The sequence below is a fragment of the Sinocyclocheilus grahami genome, unplaced genomic scaffold (genome assembly GCF_001515645.1).
Source record: "Sinocyclocheilus grahami isolate Dianchi unplaced genomic scaffold, SAMN03320097.WGS_v1.1 scaffold47.1, whole genome shotgun sequence".
NCBI classification, from domain to species: domain Eukaryota; kingdom Metazoa; phylum Chordata; class Actinopteri; order Cypriniformes; family Cyprinidae; genus Sinocyclocheilus; species Sinocyclocheilus grahami.
Window position 1 is genome coordinate 2,986,150 of NW_015505226.1, and position 20,867 is coordinate 3,007,016.

At 35.8% G+C, this 20,867-nt stretch overlaps 3 protein-coding genes across 9 annotated transcripts in view; 1 reads left to right on the forward strand and 2 right to left on the reverse strand.

Moving 5' to 3' along the window:
* LOC107582844 (transmembrane protein 45A-like) overlaps positions 1-2,910 on the reverse strand; it is a 21,415-nt gene extending 18,505 nt beyond the window's left edge. Inside the window, exons 1-2 of the mRNA XM_016268861.1 lie at positions 2,670-2,910; positions 512-722 (exon numbers count right to left, since the gene is read on the reverse strand). Coding sequence (XP_016124347.1) covers positions 512-707 — 196 coding nt within the window. The 5' untranslated portion in view covers positions 708-722; positions 2,670-2,910. The remainder of the gene's footprint in view (positions 1-511; positions 723-2,669) is intronic.
* A 1,204-nt stretch (positions 2,911-4,114) lies between these two features.
* On the reverse strand, positions 4,115-11,704 carry LOC107582738 (leukemia NUP98 fusion partner 1-like). 3 transcript variants are annotated; one of them, XM_016268702.1, is made up of 4 exons: positions 11,097-11,704; positions 7,674-7,904; positions 6,150-6,248; positions 4,115-4,317 (listed from the first exon to the last, which is right to left on the reverse strand). In XM_016268702.1, the coding sequence occupies exons 1-4, from the start codon at positions 11,250-11,252 to the stop codon at positions 4,213-4,215; spliced, it is 591 nt and encodes a 196-aa protein (XP_016124188.1). In that variant the 5' UTR covers positions 11,253-11,704; the 3' UTR covers positions 4,115-4,212. The 3 variants fall into 3 exon arrangements, with proteins under 3 accessions (XP_016124188.1, XP_016124189.1, XP_016124187.1); XM_016268703.1 differs by lacking the exon at positions 4,115-4,317 and adding an exon at positions 5,718-5,919 and having other exon boundaries at positions 7,674-7,832; XM_016268701.1 differs by lacking the exon at positions 4,115-4,317 and adding an exon at positions 5,718-5,919.
* A 5,782-nt stretch (positions 11,705-17,486) lies between these two features.
* The window catches only part of LOC107582739 (dynamin-like 120 kDa protein, mitochondrial), a 39,312-nt gene continuing 35,931 nt past the window's right edge, over positions 17,487-20,867 (forward strand). For all 5 annotated transcript variants that reach the window (XM_016268704.1, XM_016268705.1, XM_016268707.1 and 2 more), the window contains exons 1-4: positions 17,487-17,700; positions 18,937-19,255; positions 19,578-19,674; positions 19,808-19,915. In XM_016268704.1, coding sequence (XP_016124190.1) covers positions 17,672-17,700; positions 18,937-19,255; positions 19,578-19,674; positions 19,808-19,915 — 553 coding nt within the window. In that variant the 5' untranslated portion in view covers positions 17,487-17,671. The remainder of the gene's footprint in view (positions 17,701-18,936; positions 19,256-19,577; positions 19,675-19,807; positions 19,916-20,867) is intronic.

Genomic DNA, 20,867 nt, shown 5'->3' on the forward strand with positions numbered 1-20,867 from the left:
TGGCTGCGTAGAAAGAGGATCCGGGTACTGAAATGGCCAGCCTGCAGTCCAGATCTTTCACCCATAGAAAACATTTGGCGCATCATAAAGAGGAAGATGCGACAAAGAAGACCTAAGACAGTTGAGCAACTAGAAGCCTGTATTAGACCAGAATGGAACAACATTTCTATTCCTAAACTTGAGCAACTTGTCTCCTCAGTCCCCAGACGTTTGCAGACTGTTATAAAAAGAAGAGGGGATGCCACACAGTGATAAACATGGCCTTGTCCCAACTTTTTTGAGATGTGTTGATGCCATGAAATTTAAAATCAACTTATTTTTCCCTTAAAATTATACATTTTCTCAGTTTAAACATTTGATATGTCATCTATGTTGTATTCGGAATAAAATATTGAAATTTTAAACTTCCACATCATTGCATTCTGTTTTTTTTTTTTTTCAATTTGTACAGTGTCCCAACTTTTTTTGGAATCGGGTTTGAATATAACCTATAATTTAATACCAAACTCACCTATAATAGAAAATGATAAAATGACCGCTCCCTCTATGATTTCTATGCGGCGTTGGATAGCCCGAGATGCAAGTCTGCCCGCACCAGCACTTTTATTCCTGTGGGTGGTGTACAAAAATGTCTGCTTTGCGGCCCACCACAGGCCTGTGATCAGGAAGAAACATCCAGGCAATGCATGGCCTTTAAAACTTCCCATGATTTCCTAAATGTCCTGGAAATCAGAACAACAGTTTTATTTAATAATATAAAAACTACAAAACAAAAATATCTCATCATTATACTTCATATGTAAAAATGTGGCAAAGCAAAAGACCGTGTTTACTGGACACACTTAAAGACAAAATTGGAAACGCAGCAGTCAGAGTCTAACAGTGCTAGACAACCAAATACAGCATATTTATTGCCACCCTGAACAAATAATTCCACACACAATACACTGCAGCGGTTAAGGAAATGTCAGAGATACAGTACAAATCAAAAATGCAGAGGAAGGTGCTGCGAGCTCGCAAACCAAGTTAAATCAGAACGTCTACACTATTAATCTAGGAAGTATAAACCTACATACTAAGTGCAGTCTCCTGTCTGAAACATTCACCAGACACAGGATAGCTGATTTGCACTTGACAGATGTTTAATACTGAGTTTAACATTTAACTTTAAAGATCGATAAAAGCTACTTTTTTTTTTTAGCTTTTAATCAGTTAAATATAAAAGTAATCCAAACAAAAAGGTGTTTTCTGTTCCTCCTTTCCTCTTGTGGAGGATGATTTCTGTAATATTTAATCAACAGGCTAATCAGTACTTGGCCCTGATCTCATTCAGGTCCCATGACATTCAAAAGGAAGGCGATCATTACTGCCATAATCAGAGTGTATCCTTGAGAACGTGACCTTTTATCACATAAATGTCTCCTTCTGTTTACAACTGCTTTCAGAAAGTAAGCTAAATTCAAACATGTGAAAAGGACGCCATGTAAGAGCAGAGACAGCAAGCACATAATGATCAAATGAGGAAAAAAATATCACAGTTATGTAATAATGAGCGTTTGAGACAAAACTGAGATTCTTATTGCATAGACATTTTTTTTTTTTTTTTGCATATGCTGTTCTGTAATGGCTTATTTCAATGGAATGTCGCATAAATGTTCTTTTTAAAATGAAATTCAAATGGTCATCAATTACCCTCATGTCGTTCCAAAGCAATTCCCTTTTTGATAAGGAAGAAAGAAAGTCATAATAGACATGAGGGTGAGTAAATGATGACAGAATGTTCATTACTGGGTGAACTATTCCTGTATTTTATTATACACTATGACATTGAAAATCATGGCAATGAGAAGCGTTTCTGCAGCTTTAATCAAATCAGTCTTTTAGTGGTCTAAACACTCTGTTCCCTCTCGAGCTTTCACGAGACATCACGGAGATATTTCTCCGTTATGGGAACTCCTTCCCTTCTCCTGGTATTTCAGGTCCACCCGGAAAGCTGACTCGAGGACGTCAGTCCCCTTTTTCCCCGACGTACACGAGCAGCTGGTGAAAACATGGTCTTCAGGATGCTCTGCTGTTACCATAGAGACTGAAGCTTTGCGAGTCTCTCCGGTGAAGAGGCCCGATCCTCTCAGGTATTGTACATAAAAGCATACTTTGTAATACTGAACCAAATAAGGGAAACCACAGTGCAGTTTTACAAAGAATAATCATAAAAACGGCATGTTTCACGATAAGATGACGGAAGTAGGTTTTTTAAATCGTTTAAAAACCTTACCTGAAAAACGAAACACGCACCGTTTTCTGTGGAAGACTATTAACGTCTCGATTTTATAAACCGCTTCACATATAATGTTTATTGAGGATAAAGGTGTGCTGTGTTCACGCTTTATTAGGCTCGCAAGAAGACACGCTATCTTACACTAAAACACCCATCTCATGCTATGCTATAATGATGTTTTCTTTTTTATTCACAGTCTTATAGGGAATAAAAAAACAGTATTCTAGTTAATTACACATATGGAACAGTAACGTTAATTGCGTTAGCTCGCCACCTAACGCTAGGTCCGTTGTTGTTTGATGTATTAAGACATTTTTTAAGTAATACAATTTACTTCATTCGGGGAAAGTGGTCTGTATTATGATTTAAGAATACATAGTTGATATCTTACCTTATAGATTGACCAAATAATGGGTATATTCTTGAAAATATTAAGAAGAAATCTCAGAGTCGATGTTTTTTCCCCTCGAGAGAGACTGATGCTGTAACAGTTCACTAAATTCTTTCAAACATCCTCACACGACTCTTCTTCGTCTTGTTTCAGCATCGTGACTGTTTATTCCATCAGGAACTAGCACATTAACAACTTCTTCCACTTTTCCAGCTGTTTCACCACCAGATTTGAGGGTTTCGCTTTTTCAGAGCGTCTCCTCACTGGAACCTCCCATTTCATGAAACGATTGGTTCATGAAGAGACCAGACGTCAGTGTTTCGAATTTGATTGGTTAGCTTACCTGTCAATCAACAGTTGGTCTCTTTTCCACGTGTGCATCTTTTTCTCTCTCCGAAAGAATCAGTGGAAGATTGACCGCTACAGTCAAAAGAAATTTCAGGCCAATGGAATAAACTTATAAAATATATTTTGAAAACGTACTTCTATTTTAAAACCTTGGTAAATCAATACATAGATAGATAGATCACAATTAATGTACATGTTCTCTTTAAAGTTTTAGGTAGCCTACTTACTTATGCCTAATGCTTTGGTCCAATTGTTGTAGAATATTTTGATGACATGCTGTTTTATTATAACAGTTTTTACAGAGTTTTGTTAGGCTTTTACAGTTATTGAATGGTTTATAAATGTAGGGTGGGACATGAGGGCAGGGTTTGGGTATACGTGCTCAAAGAGAGGACCTGGCAACGGAGAGAAGAATGTCATCTCAAATATTATTTATTTTACACTTTATAACGTGGCACTCATATTACGAAGTTACATAGAAACTGAATTCATTTAAACTAAACAGCATCCTGGCACCAAATCTATGAACTCAATGAATTCTGTAAAAACAAAGTAGGGAGCAACAGCCTACTTTAAAAATAACAGCACTATATAAAAACTTTATAGTAGCATAGGCTAGGTATTTCTTAATCTGTTAATATTTAATTAAAAGTATGACTTTAGTACAAACAACATACATCTTTGAAACTTACATTTCTGATCATTAGAAAATCACAATATGTTGGACAGAGTCTAAAATTCTCTGCCTTTGAATTTGGCATGTGTACGTTAATGGGTAATTCAGATGTGCATTGTGCAATACATGAGATATGGACAAAGAGAAAACAAAAAGGCTCTGTGGTCAGACACTTAGCATGCACGGTTTTCAGCCTATCCAAACTTCCTGTCCTTATCACACCACAGAGGAAAATAAGCAAGAAAGATGGAAAAAGAGGGTCACGAACAAATAAAGACAAAGCTCTTGAGATTCATATAAAGGATGCACATTCAAAATGGTCTTTTCCTAGGCAGCGTGTGCAAGCAAAAGACCATATAATCATGCAGGACTGCTACACACATACTCGCCTCCATCTCGAGATGATGGTCTTTTTTAATTAATTTTTTTATTCACATATAAACACACTGAATCAGTTTCCAGGGTCACAGGCTACAAGCAGACATGGAAATATCGTGCAGTGATGAAAAATGGACATTGTCAGGGAAACTGGACACGAGCAGAGGACCAGAGGGGCTCAGGCATGGTCACATGAACTCGACAGGAGGGACAGGACTGTTTCTGCCAAAGCCATTTCTCAATGGACTGAAAGAAAGCAAAGACAAATTATGGAGGGTCATTCAAAGCCAGAATGTGGCTGTATATAAAAACTGAAAACTACTGAAACATACATCTGCTCAAGCTAAACATATTGCAACATTTAATGCTTTTAAAGAACTGCAAGCTTAGTAAAACACACTATCAGTCTGAATTTAAGTTTACATGATGTTAAAAACCTTTTGATTTGCATATTTATGCTTAAATTCTTGAAAAAAAAATGTATTTGTCCACAAATATATTTATGAATATATTTACAAATAGTTGACTTGTAGTGCAGCCTATGCGAGATAAATGCTAAAGGAAATAATGTTCAACTCAACTAAATGTTTCCATTCCAGAAGAAAAGACAAAAAAGTTATATATACATTTATATCACTAAGACCCATAGCAGAGGCATGATTGCACTTGCATGACAACTGCAGATCTGTTGACCTTGAGGGGCAGAACTGTGACCCATCATTGATTTCCATTGCAGTGGCATGATTAGCCACCAGCTAATTTCCAGCATATGCATTTAACAAGCTACTGTAGCTTTATAAATGCAACTCCTGATGTATGACCTGCAAATTCAGGATTTTAACATATTCACACAGCATCCATAATTCCAAATCAAAAACCAGCCAAAGCATCTTATATTCACAGTTTGGTTTTCTAATCCAAAATAGCTGTATAAAATGAACAACAGGATCATGAATAATAGCAACAATCAATGCACATTAACTCTGAAAAACAAAATTTGAGCGACAGTTTAGTAATACACAGACTATAAAAAAACATATTATGGTTTATATAATTCTCACCATATAGGTAAAGGACAAAAAGTACAAAATCATGACATTTCAAACAGCAATATTTATAAAATATAAATGACTTGGAATGGGAAAATAAATAAAAATGCTGGTATCTACTGTTGTTTGCAAACCAGGTAAATTTTTAAGCAATAGTAGTGAAGCTAAACACAAACTAAAACTGACAATTAACACGTTTTTTGATAATATACTGAGTGATTACTCTTTAGTTTAACTACTTTTCATACATACAGTACACTCTTTAAAAAATAAATGTTACTTTTTTTTTTATATATATATTTTTTTAATCTAAAAAAACCTTTTCCATTATAAAGAACCTTTTGTGCAATGGAAAGGTTCCACAGATGGTAAAGTTTCTTTATATCTAAATAATAAATTTAAAGAACCTTTATTTTTAGAGTGTATTTTAAACAAAAACAATCAACGTTGTCTACGCAAAGAGAGTTCACAGTACACTCTTTAAAAAATAAATGTTACTTTTTTTTAATATATTTTTTTAATCTAAAAAAACCTTTTCCATTATAAAGAACCTTTTGTGCAATGGAAAGGTTCCACAGATGGTAAAGGTTCTTTATATCTAAATAATAAATTTAAAGAACCTTTATTTTTTAGAGTGTATTTTAAACAAAAACAATCAACGTTGTCTACGCAAAGAGAGTTGGCGACGGGGTAAACGATATTCCTCCTGTCCAGGGCAGAACGGTATCTCCATTCCTCGCTCACAAGCAGGTGCAGAACTCCCACTACGTGGACGTGCACTGTGCTCCGGCCATTTTGCCTTCCCAATCCATAATCAGAAACAGCAGATTCAGTGTATAGCTGGCGCAAAAGCAGCAAGTAACCAAACAAACATGCATGCCAGTTGGGGAAAAGCACCGATTTTGAAAATACCCTTGTTCACTTGGTGTCATGTGTAAACTTCTATTTCCATTCACCCACTGCTTCAGTTAACAATTTGATACTGTTAGAAGACAACAAGAGGAGAGAAATGATGCAGGAAGTGTTTACCTCTTTATGAAAATGATGGCCACAGTGAAGTTCTTGGATGCCACCCCTTCTATTCCATAGTTCTTCATGGCAAATAAGACATATGCTATCTGCATCACCCTACAAACAAACCAGACAAAATCATCCAAAAGTGTTATATTAGGGCATTGATGCACTTTATGCATATTAAAGTATACGGTATACAAGTTTTTAAAAGAAGTTTCCTTTGCTCACCAAGGCTGCAGTTGTTTTGAAAAAAACACAAAAAGTAATATTGTGAAATATTATTACAATTTAAAAAAATGTTTTCTGTTTTCATTCTAAAATTAAATTTATTCCTGTTATGGCAAAGCTGATTTTTCAGCAGCCATTACTCCGGGCTTCAGTGTCACATGATCCTTCAGAAATCATTTAAATATGCTGCTTTGGTGCTCAAGAAACATTTTTTAAAATTATTATTATTATTATTATTATTATTTCTTACGGTGAAAACAGTTTTGCTGCTTAGTATTGTTTGGGAAATGGTGCTAAAAGTTCTCACGATTCTTTAATGAAATTTCAAAAGAAAGGCATTTATTTTAAATGTTTTATAATATCTGTCACTTTTTATCAGTTAAATGCAATTTAAAAAATCTATTTCAAAACTAAATTGATTGATTGATTGAACAGTAGAGTATACAGTACTTAGTACAATAAAGTAGGCCTACTAATTAATTTGGCCTATATATCGCCACCTGTATTTAAAACATGCAATTGCATGTCACTTGCAAATGCAAAAGAGTTAACCTCAATGCTTTGGCACTGCTCTACTGCACGGTTTGAGGAATTCCAGTGGTTTCAAACGATCACCTTCAGAGGATTTGTCATGTTGCATCAAGACCCACTGATGGTAAGAGGTACCAACAAAACTTATAGCCTATATCAGAAAAAAAGCCATCTGAGCATTTAAGTGTGATATCTGCCGTTATGGTTCGGATCTTGTTTTGACACATGCTCAGTCCCCTTCCCTTTTTGATTGCAGACTCTCAGTTCCAGATGTATTTGTTTTGAAAAGCTTATTTGCACAAAATCACACATTCGTGAAAATGGTGTGAGCATGCACATTACATGTTCAGTTTGCATAGTGTGTGGCCTGGTGTAATGGAGGCCAGCTAGTAAGAGCTGTTCAGGTAAACCTCACTCCCCTGATCTCAAAAGGCACCTACCCCTGACACTAGGGGCCCTGGTCTTTAGCGTCCTTGTCAGCGTGCCTGCCTCCCATGTTGGAAACGCCTATTTGAATCCTGCTCAATCCGGGTTAAGTAGAACCAGAGGGGTTACATTGGTGCCGTGACCCGGATGGGAGTGAGGTTAAGGGGGTGAATGTAATGGAGGCCAGCTAACAGCTGTGGAGGTAAACTTAACTCCCCTGATCTCAAAAAGCTTACTAGCGACTTATGCTGGTTTGATATTTGAATTGAATGCAATGATAATGAGACATTTTAAAGTATTTTTAAAGACTTTTTTGGTCTGCTGTATGTGACATGACATCATCTGGTCCCTCACCTTCTGGTTATTGAAACGCAGCCTCTTCTCTAAGCACTCAGTGAGCTCTGGAATGGTGCTGATGTGACATTCAGGTCCCACCACTTTGGTTCGGCTGTTTTCGTCTGAAGACATACGGCGGGCACGAGGATGAGAGTACACCTCCTTCTCCTCACGGCCCTTTAGGTGGACAGGGCCAGGGGCCATGGTGTTAGCATGGAAATGATTCGCCTGCATGGCTTCTAGCTGAGACTTTTCAATACAGAATCCAAGACAGAAAGAGAGGGAGAAAGACCATGACATAGAAAGAAGTAATAAGCTACATATAAGCTATATTCATTTACATTTACATTTAGACATTTAGCAGACACTTTTATCCAAAGCGACTTACAAATGAGGACAATGGAAGCAATCAAAATCAACAAAAGAGCAATGATATGCAAATGTTATAACTAGTCTCAGTTAGCTTAATGCAGTACACGTAGGAAGGTTTAAAAAAAAATTCATATAATAAATAAAACGAAAACAGATAGAATAGAAAAAGAATAGAGCAAGCTAGTGTTAGAGGCCTGTTTTGCTTTTGTTAATCAGAAGTCATAAAGTCTGTAGTAAATTTAGTAAATAAAGAGAGTGCAAGTCTAAAAGGGGCAAGTTTATTTTTTATTTTTTGTAAAGAATATAATTAGAATAGAGAGTGCTAGAGTTAGAGGGTCAAATAAAGATGGAAGAGATGTGTTTTTAGCCGATTCTTGAAGATGGCTAAGGACTCAGCTGCTCGGACTGAGTTGGGCTGGTCATTCCATCAGGAGGGAACATTTCATTTAAAAGTCATAGAAAGTGATTTTGTGCCTCTTTGGGATGGAAAGAGGGCACAACGCTTGCTGAACGCAAGCTTCTACAGGGCACATAAGTCTGAAGTAATGAATTTAGGTAAAGGAGTGCAGAGCCAGTGGTGGTTTTTGGCAAACATTAATGCCTTGAATTTTATGCGAGCAGCTATTGGTAGCCAGTGCAAACTGATAAACAGTGGTGTGACGTAGATTCTTTTCGGCTTGTTAAAAATGTATCTTGCTGCCACGTTTTGGATTAATTGTAAAGGTTTGATAGAACTGGCTGGAAGACCTGCCAAGAGAGCATTGCAATAGTACTTGTATAACTTGAATAATCATTTTGCACTTAATTGCAGTAAATATTCATAATAGTCTGTAGGCTCTGCCATGGAAAGGGTCAAAATAGGTTAATTATACTTGAGCAGCCCAAAATGACTTGTGTAAGTGTTTCACTTGAAGTCAAGCTAATCATAGGAGCTTCACCTATTAAGCTTGAGCTATTTACTGTCATTCACTATTGCCTTTTGGGCTGGATTACGCTGTTTCCAAATAGCTACATTACTTTCCCCAAGACATACTGAGCATGTATGCATTGCCAAAACTAGTTTCCTGACCTAATGCAACATAGTACAAATATGCACTTATGAAATATGCAAATATGCACTTGCTTGCAGAAAAATACACATTTGGAAAAAAAGGAAAATGCTTTTGGAATAGCACTTTTTACACTGATTGCATTACAATCAGATCTTAGCATAATGAATAATTCGATTTAAGCAACAAAACAAATAGATACATATAAAGCAAGTGGTAAACTTATGCATAAGAATTTTGATTTTAATTTTCATCTTATTTTCAAGAGAGAGCTGCTTTCTAGTCAATATTGGTGTGACGTAGATTCTTTTCGGCTTGTTAAAAATGTATCTTGCTGCCACGTTTTGGATTACTTGTAAAGGTTTGATAGAACTGGCTGGAAGACCTGCCAAGAGAGCATTGCAATTGTACTTGTATAACTTGAATAATCATTTTGCACTTAATTGCAGTAAATATTCATAATAGTCTGTAGGCTCTGCCATGGAAAGGGTCAAAATAGGTTAATTATACTTGAGCAGCCCATAATGACTTGTGTAAGCGTTTCACTTGAAGTCAAGCTAATCATAGGAGCTTCACCTATTAACCTTGAGCTATTTACTGTCATTCACTATTGCCTCTTGGGCTGGATTACGCTGTTTCCAAATAGCTACATTACTTTCCCCAAGACATACTGAGCATGTATGCATTGCCAAAACTAGTTTCCTGACCTAATGCAACATAGTACAAATATGCACTTATCAAATATGCAAATATGCACTTGCTTGCAGAAAAATACACATTTGGAAAAAAAGGAAAATGCTTTTGGAATAGCACTTTTTACACTGATTGCATTACAATCAGATCTTAGCATAATGAATAATTCGATTTAAGCAACAAAACAAATAGATACATATAAAGCAAGTGGTAAACTTATGCATAAGAATTTTGATTTTAATTTTCATCTTATTTTCAAGAGAGAGCTGCTTTCTAGTCAATATCTTATCTCTATAATTAATTTAATCTACTTTGCATACCACAAACACACGTTGGGTTTACATGTTTTATGGAGACATTCCATAGAGGTTCCATAGAGGTTTAACCCCTAAAACTTACCCTCACACAAAACTTCATTCTGAATGATTTATAAGTTTGTTTGTTGTCCCCATAAGGTAAAACATTACTGGTATTACTATCTTTGTGTGGGGATGTAGGGAATAATATAGTTGATAACCTACGCTAGAATCAGTAAAATTATGACATGACAAATTATGCTTAGCACAAAGTGCAGGAACATAACAATAAATTTCTTCTGTAACTAAAGAATACTGAACCTTTATCAAATATTTATTTGACTTTTTATGTAATTGTGTCCTCATAAACCACATAAATATGCACACACACACACACACACGTTGGGTTTACATGTTTTATGGAGACATTCCATAGAGATTCCATAGAGGTTTAACCCCTAAAACTTACCCTCACACAAAACTTCATTCTGAATGATTTATAAGTTTGTTTGTTGTCCCCATAAGGTAAAACATTACTGGTATTACTATCTTTGTGTGGGGATGTAGGGAATAATATAGTTGATAACCTACGCTAGAATCAGTAAAACAATATTTCTGCCAAGTAATATAGTTCCTTATACTAACTGTTGGCTCGTTTCATAGTGATTTTGAACATGGATCGTCAAATCAGAATTTTGAGCTGAATAATTTTAAACACTACAAAATTATATTTAATTACTATAAATTAAAAATTATTAAAAATTATAAACATTTTTATGTTATTTTCATATTATATTATACATTTGTAATTATAATACATTTATAGTTTATGATCATTTCTGAATATTATATTATATTATCCTAACTGTTGGCTCGTTTTACAGTGATTTTGAATATAGCTTGTCCAATCAGTTGACACTATCAATTTTATAACAGGAAACTCTTTTGTTTAGTATTGTACAATTATATATTGCATTTCTGATCATTCCCATTCTATTAACATAATTCCACATGTGCGATCACTACCTTACCATGCAGGGCAAAGAGGCACGGCGGTCAGCTTTGTTGCGTGAGGGCCTTCTAAAACTTCTCTTCCTATCTTTGGCGTGCTCCTCCCCTACCCCGTGCCCCCAGTAGCTGCTCATCCACTTGGTGAAGTTCCCATCATCATCCTCGTCATTGTCCATAAGCGCGGGAAGCAGCCGAAGAGACAGCTTGGGAACCGGTGTGCGGAGCTCTCGGTGAGGCTCCTGTCTCCTGCAAAGAAAAAACGCACCAGGGTGCAGCCGGCGTACAATGATCCAGCTGGGTCAGGCGGGGCTGCTGCTGCTGTAGTCCTGGAGCTTCTAAGGAACTCTTTCGTGGAAGGCAGTGTGAGGTCCAGACTCCAGACTGTGTATGATGGGCTGGGCTTGGCTTGGCGGTAGGTTGTAATTAGATTCCTCAAGTTAGGTGCTCACAATGTGTGGGTTTAATTGCTCTAAGCCGACCCAAAAATATGCACACAGCTTTTGTCGAAGTCTTTAAATAAGTGAATCCCCTGTAATCTATTTAACATGAGAGAGGGAGGAGAATATTATATAGATGTGGGAGACAGGTAGAGGAGGGAGAGGGCGAGCTAGATAGACACAGAGAGAGATAGAGAGAGAGAGAGGATGGTGTTTTTGGGTTGGTGCTCTGCTTTTAATCTTTCCATTACAGAGTGATGGGCCTGGGGGTGGGAGTTAGTCTCACACACTCTGAGCAACTCCAATTCTCCCATACTTTCCACTCACTGAGCACATCAAACCTGTCAATAATTATGGACTGCTGCAGGCGAGAACCAGTATGTGTTGAGAGTCAGTGTGAGTGTGTATTTATGTTTCAGTACTGTCTGTATTGAGTAAAGTAAGGCTGCCAATCGATGCAGATGGCATCTATCGAATGCAATGGCTAGACTTTGTTCTAATCATGACAAATGCTTTGTAGTATAACCATTAGGGCAGTAATATCAGTTGGGTAACACTTTACTTGAAGCTTTTGTGTATAATTTATTATATAGTATTATAATGTATGTTGTAAAGCATTATATCTTTTCATAAACAATTGTAACCAAACTTAAGATACTTTTGAATGTTTGCAGCATTGGACCCCATTGACATTGACTTATTGTATGGACTTTATTTTTTAAATTATTTCTTCTTTGGTCTTGCACAGAAGAACGAAATATGCATACAGGTTTAGAACAACATGAGGGTGAGTAAATAAGGACACCATTTTATTTTTGTGTAAACGATCCTTTCACTGCATCACAAAATCCAAAATTAGGATGAATCATAAATAATTATGTCTGCCTATATCAAGCTCCACTGTATATTTGCAAAATGCACAACGTTTAGCCATTCACAAATTAGCCTCACATTCCAAATGTTGCAGCTGCGTGTATTTTCCCATGTATTTTCTGCTGACCCCATTTTAGAATATGATAAAACCCCTCCCCATCAGGAAGAAGCAATCTAGGGCACACAGCACCCACCCCCAAGCCTCGTCTACTGTCCTGCTCCAGTTGTTCCCACCGCTGTACTCTGGGGCAGCAGAGCGTACAGTATGAGAGGACAGAGACACTGATGATACACAACACCTGTGGCCATGTCTGTTTGATCCTTGCCCTTGCCCTTAGTGTTGTTGTGTGAACTCTGTGAATTCTGGGTCACTATATGCCTATTTACTTATATTATTCCTTGTGTTCAGCAAGAAATATTACCTACATTAATTATGGTTAAAACAGAATGCAATACAGCATAATTTTAAAGCTTGTTTGGAAATGATGCTGAATAAAAATATTATGTTCAAAAGTGTTTCATATTTTAATGATGGATATTTATGGTTTAAAATTTCTGGGACAACGTAAAAAAATTGAGTAATTTGATTAAAAAATCTTACACTCATCAAGGCTCCATTTATTTGATAAAAATACAGTAAAAACAGGATTATTTTGAAATATTTTACAATTTAAAAGAACTGTTTTATATTTTAATATATTTTAAATTGTAATTTATTCATTTTATATATATATATAAAAACGGAATTTGCAGCAATTACTTTGGAGTCTTTGATGATTATAAACTTCAAAAGAACAGCATTTACTTGAAATGTATTTATTTATTAAAATCTTTGTAGCAATGTAAAAGTACGTATGTGTGTGTGTGTGTGTGTGTGTATATATATATATATATATATAACATATACTTTAGTGTACAGTATAAAAAAGAATTATAAGAATTGAAAATAATTTTATAATTTAACATCAGCAAAAAAAAAAATCACTGACTTTCTTGTAGATATAAAATTTTACTTTAGTGTACAGTATAAAAAAGAATTATAAGAATTATAAGAATTGAAAATAATTTTATAATTTAACATCAGCAAAAAAAAAAATCACTGACTTTCTTGTAGATATAAAATTTTCTCAACAGATTGTTTTTTAGCAAAAGCAATATGAGAATGTGTAAAAAAAACAAAACATTCTAACTTCTTATCCAAATTGCAGGCAATACTGTAAGAAGAAACTGTGTCCTTACATACATCAACACAAGTTGTTTCTAATCAAAGAAATCTAAATGATCATCTCTTTTGCAATTCAAGGACCTTAATCTTCTTATCCTGCCATCCCATGCAGGTATTCGCATAATTTAGATTGTAACACGGGTTTAAAGTTGATTAATCATGTTGTAGTGGATAACAAGTAAGAGGTCTTTCGTGGTTGGGTTGAGTGTGACCAAATACAACATCTTCCTGACAAAAGGAGCAATTGAACATGGATAAATGTTGAACATTATTACAGTAAAACAGGCTTGTTCCCAGTTTCAGTGCAAACTTTTGTGCATGAAGCAACTGTTTATTTGATATAAAGTCCCCCCTGTTTGTGGTTCTATTTCAGGTGTTTTCATACACTAAAATAGTCCTTATTCCATATTTTCCCATATAAAAAAAGCAGAGTTTGGTTGCTAAACAGAGCTCTGAATAATGAACTTGTGGTCCAAAAAGGACATAGTGCTTCTAAACTTGGAGCCAATCCTGTTGTGTTCTGTCACACGCAGTATAAGTAATCGTCTCTAGAGGAGGTCACCTACACACTCCAAGGTTTTGATGACAACAGCATTTACATGTGGAAATGAACTCCTTTAAATTATTATTCACTCTATGTACAGAATAGAGGAGTCAATACTGAAATTGCCATTTGCAATACTAGTTTATACTAGTGGTTTATACTGTACTCTGTCCGTACAGAACTGGATCTAGCTGCTGTGTGTACATGGCCTGAGAGTGTTTATTAGGCCTTAGAAGACCCCATGACACAGTTTACCGCACTGAGTGAGGAGAAAGTGAGAGTGTCTTATGAGGATAACCACTGTCCTCAAGGTGTCTATCATTGAAACAACGTGGTATGTAATATTAATATATTTTCAGTGTGTTCTTCAGATTCTTAGTTTTGAATGACCTTAACCTGGATTTACTGAAAGATGTGTGAAGAGACCTTGGCTCTTTTCTAGGCTGAATGCATACAGGGAGACAGTAGCCTTGGTCTCATAACTACGTTACTAGCACAAACACAAATTGATCATGTCTCGTGTTCTAGCTAAGAGCTATGATTGATCTAAACTTGTTATGGCAGTGTGCAATCAATTGACATTTTACATCATGTGTCAACCAGAGCACCTAGATACAGTGTAGCAGACTTTTTTTTTGACTACTGAACATGCTCACTGTTTTGAAATCTGATTTTTGAAAATGTAAAATCCATCCATGTATTTTAATCAACACATCTATGAGGAGCCTATATTATTATATAATATATAAACTAAAATGTACATGTATATGTGTGTCTAATACATAATTATCAGCACCCCTAGAATTTTTTATTTATTTATAAATTTAATTTTTTGGTAATTATTTGTGTAATTTACCAGCAATTTCTGAGTGAAAATTTGTTTTTAACCCCCCCCCCCTCCCCCACTTTCATACCCAATAGGGCAGTCTATAATATATCAATATTGTGGCATCATCCAAAGCATGTCATAAGCACATGCAGTGGGCCTGAAAAAGGTGTCTATACACTATTCACAGACCAGAACCAGAACAAAGAGCACCACCAGTTTAATAAAATTTGACCTTGCCAACTGAAGATACTCAAGGAGGAAGATAATGCACTCAGTACAGTCTTTGTTCAACTGAAAGGGGACATTCATTACAGAAATGAATGCATTCCTTCTTCAGCTTACCTTCACCAGTGAGGATGACTGAAGTTTTAGTTCTACAGTCATTTTGGTAAATCTCAAGTTAAAGATTGAGATATTAAAGCAGCACTGTGTAACTTTTGGAGCTCTAGCGGTTAATAAACAGAACCAGTGTTGCCAACTAATTTTCAGGGGAAGTTGCTAAAGGAAGTTCGATTTGTTGCTAAAAGTTGCTAAATGACGTTGTGATGTCATTGCGTGATGACGTCATTACGTAATCACGACACAAAATTGTGTCACTACATTAAAAATAGAATTTTGTTAATTTAGATTTGTTCGTAAAATAATATAAATGCATAATATAATGTTAAAATATAAATAACTTTTTTATATACAACATTGAATTATTGAACACTTACACATTTTTGAACGATTGCAAGTTTTTTTATTAGCTAGTAAACTAGTAAAACTACACATTCTGAACAATTATGGTTTTAAGCAGTGTATTAGTAGTCAGTATGCTACACTCTAAGAAAAGAATTCACAGGTTTTTACCTGCATTTTAAATTACGCATTGTATTTTGTGTTTCGGGTTACAACGGATGATGGATAACGGATAATGTCCTGGAAAATTACTCGTACCTTTTCCATTTGTCTAGATATTTTTCTTACAGTGTACTAACTGATCAACAATCACAGGTACAAGCTACTAACCAGGTGTATCATAAATGAACAATTATTAAATTATTATTATTATTATCAAATTGAACAATTGCAAATAGCAGTAACTTAATTCACGTGATGTGTGTACTGCTAGGCATCTTTGGTTTCCTCTTTTTGTGAAATTTAGATGGAAAATGTCTACCTTTTTATTGTTTGAGCCACTTATCAAAAGTTGCTAAAAAATAGCTAAATTTGTTGCTAGGTGCTTTTGGAAGAAAAAGTTGCTAGGGTAGTCTGAAAAGTTGCTAAATTTAGCAACAAAATTGCTAAATTGGCAACACTGAACAGAACTGCACACATCCCGCGGAAGAACATTCCAACCGGAGCTACTTCTCTAAGTTTATGTCTATGGCGATTCACGCCATGTGTCTATGTCTATGGCGCCATGTGTTACTCCGCAGCGGAGACGACCCGACCAGGCTACAATAGTCCAAATATAAGTACTTATTATAAGTGTACCGTAGTGATTCGGAATAAGACAAAAACGCGGTTTGGAAGATGAATTCATGATGTACTCGCTCATTATATACATTCAGCAAATTTTGAACACAGAAAAAGTTACATAGTGCTGCTTTAAAGCCAGTTGCTCAATTGCATCTACTGTATGCTGTACACTGGCAAATTTGCCCCTCTAGAGGAATTCATTTGTACTGCAATCATCCAAGTAATCTCAGGGAAATTAGACTTGATTGAGTCGTATAATATCTTACTTTATTTTTGTGCTTAGTAGGTTTCATTACCCTCTTAATAGGCAAATATATTAATAAATAAAGAATGCTTCATTTAAAACTAAGGAGCACACATGTAAGAAATACCATGTCTGGGACATGCCACTTACAGCTACTTTATTTGTGAGTTTATATGTGATTTAGAAATCTTTTATTTTTGGTTGTGTTCTTATCTCTGTCCTTTTCTGAGCTCACTGTAGCAAAAATTGCGACTAAAGTTTGTTATCCTCCAATTATATTGCATACAAAATGTCACATCTGTACATCATGTCATTTCTTAGTACAAATAAATAAAAAGAGGTACAATTTTGTGAAGAGAGAACATACACATGAACATAAACTAAGCCTTGTGTGTGTGTGTTTAGTTTCTCTTTCACTTTTTAATTGCAAATAAACTGCACTGCAGTGAAATACATTATAAATCGAAAAGGAAAGGGTAAAAATACAAACAGATTAAAAAAAGAACACCTCAATCAGCAAGTAAGAAAGATAAGATCATAAGAAATGTGTTGTTATTATTATTATTATTATTTATAAGTTATAGTAGATTTTATAGTAAGGGAAATCTCAGCAAGAAACACTTCAAATATAGGCAAAGTAAGACATTTGTGAAAAATAAATGAACAATATACTGATAGGAAAAAAGAGACACGTTTAATCACATTTTATAAAAGGAGATTGATAGAGAAGTTTGATGACAGTTAAAAGTCCTCATGTCTTTGATCTTTGCTGACTTTTATTTTGACAGCATGACGTCGCGTTGTGGACCAGGAACTACTTTCCACTCGAGCAGCGCGCGACACTGGTGTTCGCCTGCATGCTATGCCCTTGTTAGCCACGCAGCTAACCCAAGTGTCCCATTTGGAAAGATGAATTGAAAGTTATACCAGTAAGAGATCTGATAGACATCTATATTTGACATTAGTTGCTAATAGCAGGATGTTACGAGCCGGAAGTGCAGTTACCTGGTAAGCTCGTTTTCAGCTACTGAATTTAACGCAGAAACAGGAGACTGGAAACTAGGTGATTGGATATATAAATATAAAATTGCTAATCACGTCTCTGATATACATACACTAATTTATATTTATAAAGGTGAACTGTGAGGATTAGTCCTTAATTACTACTGTTACCTGGTATCGTTCCGTAAATGACACAGACTGAATGACACCACCCAAAACACCGACTCAATTTTCTCAACTGAAATCACTTTTTAGATTAATTATATTAATAACAGAAAATCTGCATTGGTATCATACGAATCGTCTTATCAATATAATATCAATGGCTGTCTAATTTGACGCTTTTAAAGTACTAACATTAGCCACTGTACAAATAAGAACCACCAAGAACTGTTATTTTATTTGCGTTCTTGCTTGAAAATATATCTATAATCACTCAAGATGACGTTTTCAGGTATTTAGTGGTTTATTAACACAGTTGTCATAGTTGGGACCTCATATCATATGCTGTTTTGTGGGTTTGCATGCAGCGTGCGTCTGACAGAAACCTGCCAGTATGTTCTTTATTTTAAATAGCATTTAATAGAATATTTTGTGTTCTTATGTCAGAAACAGCTTTATATGGTTCCTTAAATGTTTATTTCGGCGTTTTATTTACAAAAAACAAAACAAAAACAGATTGACACTTGATTTGCCGCGCCAAACATTACTGTTTTGTTTATAATTTTCTATACATTCGAACTCTAACTTCCAAGACTATCACAACAAGGCATTCAATCAAGTTTCAAAAAATAATTTCTAACTTTGAAAGACAAAAATTGTGTTGCAATTGTCAAAATTAGGACTTTATATCACATGCGGACTGTGCTGTGATTTTACATGCAGTGTGTGTCTGACAGAAAGCATCTAACATTTTCACTGTTTTAAACAGTATGTTACTGTATATATTTATTTCACAAATAGATTTATAGTTTTTATTAAATGTTTATTTCTACGTTTTCTTTACAAAAAAACAATGTTACTTCGTAGCACTTATAAATGTACACACTTTTGATTGTAAACAATGGCCATGCATGATTTCCATCAACTGACTCAAAACTCTCCTCACACTAGCACCAGGCCACCAAGCCATCCGTACTCTTGAGTCCTGCATTTGAAAGACATAGGCTAAATTCTTCAAAGATTCTTACATATGTTGTGTGTAAATGAGGCAGAATGATCACAGTGTCTCTCTCTCCCCAGCATTGCCTGCAAGAATCTGCTTCCCTCCAGAATGGGGGTGAAGTTCAGAGTTCCGTTGCAGAAACTGCACCCGCTCTCCCGTGCCATCCATCACCGCTACTCTTCTAACAACAATCCACAGAGACCACCTCACTGTTCAGCTGCCCGCCATTACACGTCTCTCTCCAGGCTCCCTATGCGTCCTCCCAAATCCCGGTCAGGAGGCCACGGCTATCAACAGCACCGGTCCTTCTGGGTGGCCAGTCTTGCTGCCAGACTGCTGAAACTGAGGTACATCTTGCTGGGCTCAGCAGTTGGAGGTGGATATACAGCAAAAAAGGTATGCTTAAGTAGTTGGTTCTGTTGTGCGGATGAAATGACTGACCTCAAGGTCATTTTACTTGCAAATTCAGAGTCCACAATAAGGTTGAATCTGAATTTGAACACTTTGGGTGTACTGTTTGTCCGTTTTCAAACAGGATGCAGTTATTTGACTTTCATTGCCACATGGCATTTCATTTTATTGACCTATAGATTTATCAGTCAAGTATCAGTCATCAAATCAGTTGTCAACAGAAAAATACTATGTCTGTTGGTATCAGACAAAATGTTTATTAATGCACCACTAGTCAGTGCAGCCTGTCTGTTTTTTTTGTTTCCAGACTTACGATGAATGGAAGGATATGTTTCCTGATATGAGCCAATACACATGGATTGTGCCAGACTTTGTTTGGGAGCTGAGTGAAAATATTGATTTAGGTAAGTAATTTGTAGAGCCATATTTTGATCAGACCTGTTTAACAATATGCATGTGCTACAGTTGAAAATTATTTGGTGTTGTTGACTTTCTAATGATATGCTGTGAATGTTATTTCTGTGCCCCTGAATAAAGACAAGCTAGCCAGTGCTTTGCCTGAACTAGAAGAGATAGCCAAACTACTACCTGATATGGAAAAGATCGGAGAGAACTTCACCTTCCTAAAGAGCCTCCTCTCCAGTGGTAAGCAATGTCCTTTACACACACTTCATGATGGACACAAAGTAAATACAGGTGGATGATTTGGTTAAAGCTGCAGTCCGTAACCTTTTTTGGTTAAAAATGATCCAAAATCAATATTTGAGCAAGTACATAACCAGCCAGTGTTCAAAACTATCGCCTTACTTTAGCCCGATTCACAACGGTAAGCTTATAATAATATTTTCTAATTTGAGTGGTACGGGTAGGTTTTTGCGGGAAATTCGAGCATGGCACTGCGTCATTACGTCACGTCTGTAAACATAAAGAAGTTGTCCCGGCTACTAGGCTATCGCATGTGAGGATCCTGCAGGTGGCCGATCGTTTATAGCCTTTTCTCACAGCAGCCAGAATAAGTAAATGTATCATTTTGATGGCGGATTGTAATCCAGAAAGGATTATGTGTTTATGAAACACATGTGAATGAAATTAAAATATATTCCAGTTATAAAAGTGCTTCTGATTACAGATAGCCTGGGATAACAAAGATTTGTATTTTAAAGAAAACCAGTTCGAAGAGAGCATAATTTGCTTTTTGGGTTAAAAGAATTTCTTAATATGAAATTTCGACAAGCATGACAATTAGATTAGACTGTGCAGAAATCAAAATCTACACGCTAATACACACTATACTCATAATCACCAATGCTGATGCTGTTAACATTAATCATTTGAGAATAAAGTATAATAATTTGAATGGTTTGATGTGATATGAGCTAAGCGATCTTTAGATTTAATCACCATTAGTAGCGAGATTTATGGTAATGCTTTTTTCCTCAGTTGGTCAGAACAAACGTGGCAGACTTGTTACTTGTTCAGATGGCAATATACGGTGAAAATTCTTATTTGGGTCATATATTCCAAGATGTAGGCTAGAATCTGTGATTGTGAAGTACAGTAAATATCCACACCGGTGCGGTGACTGACTGCCACACAC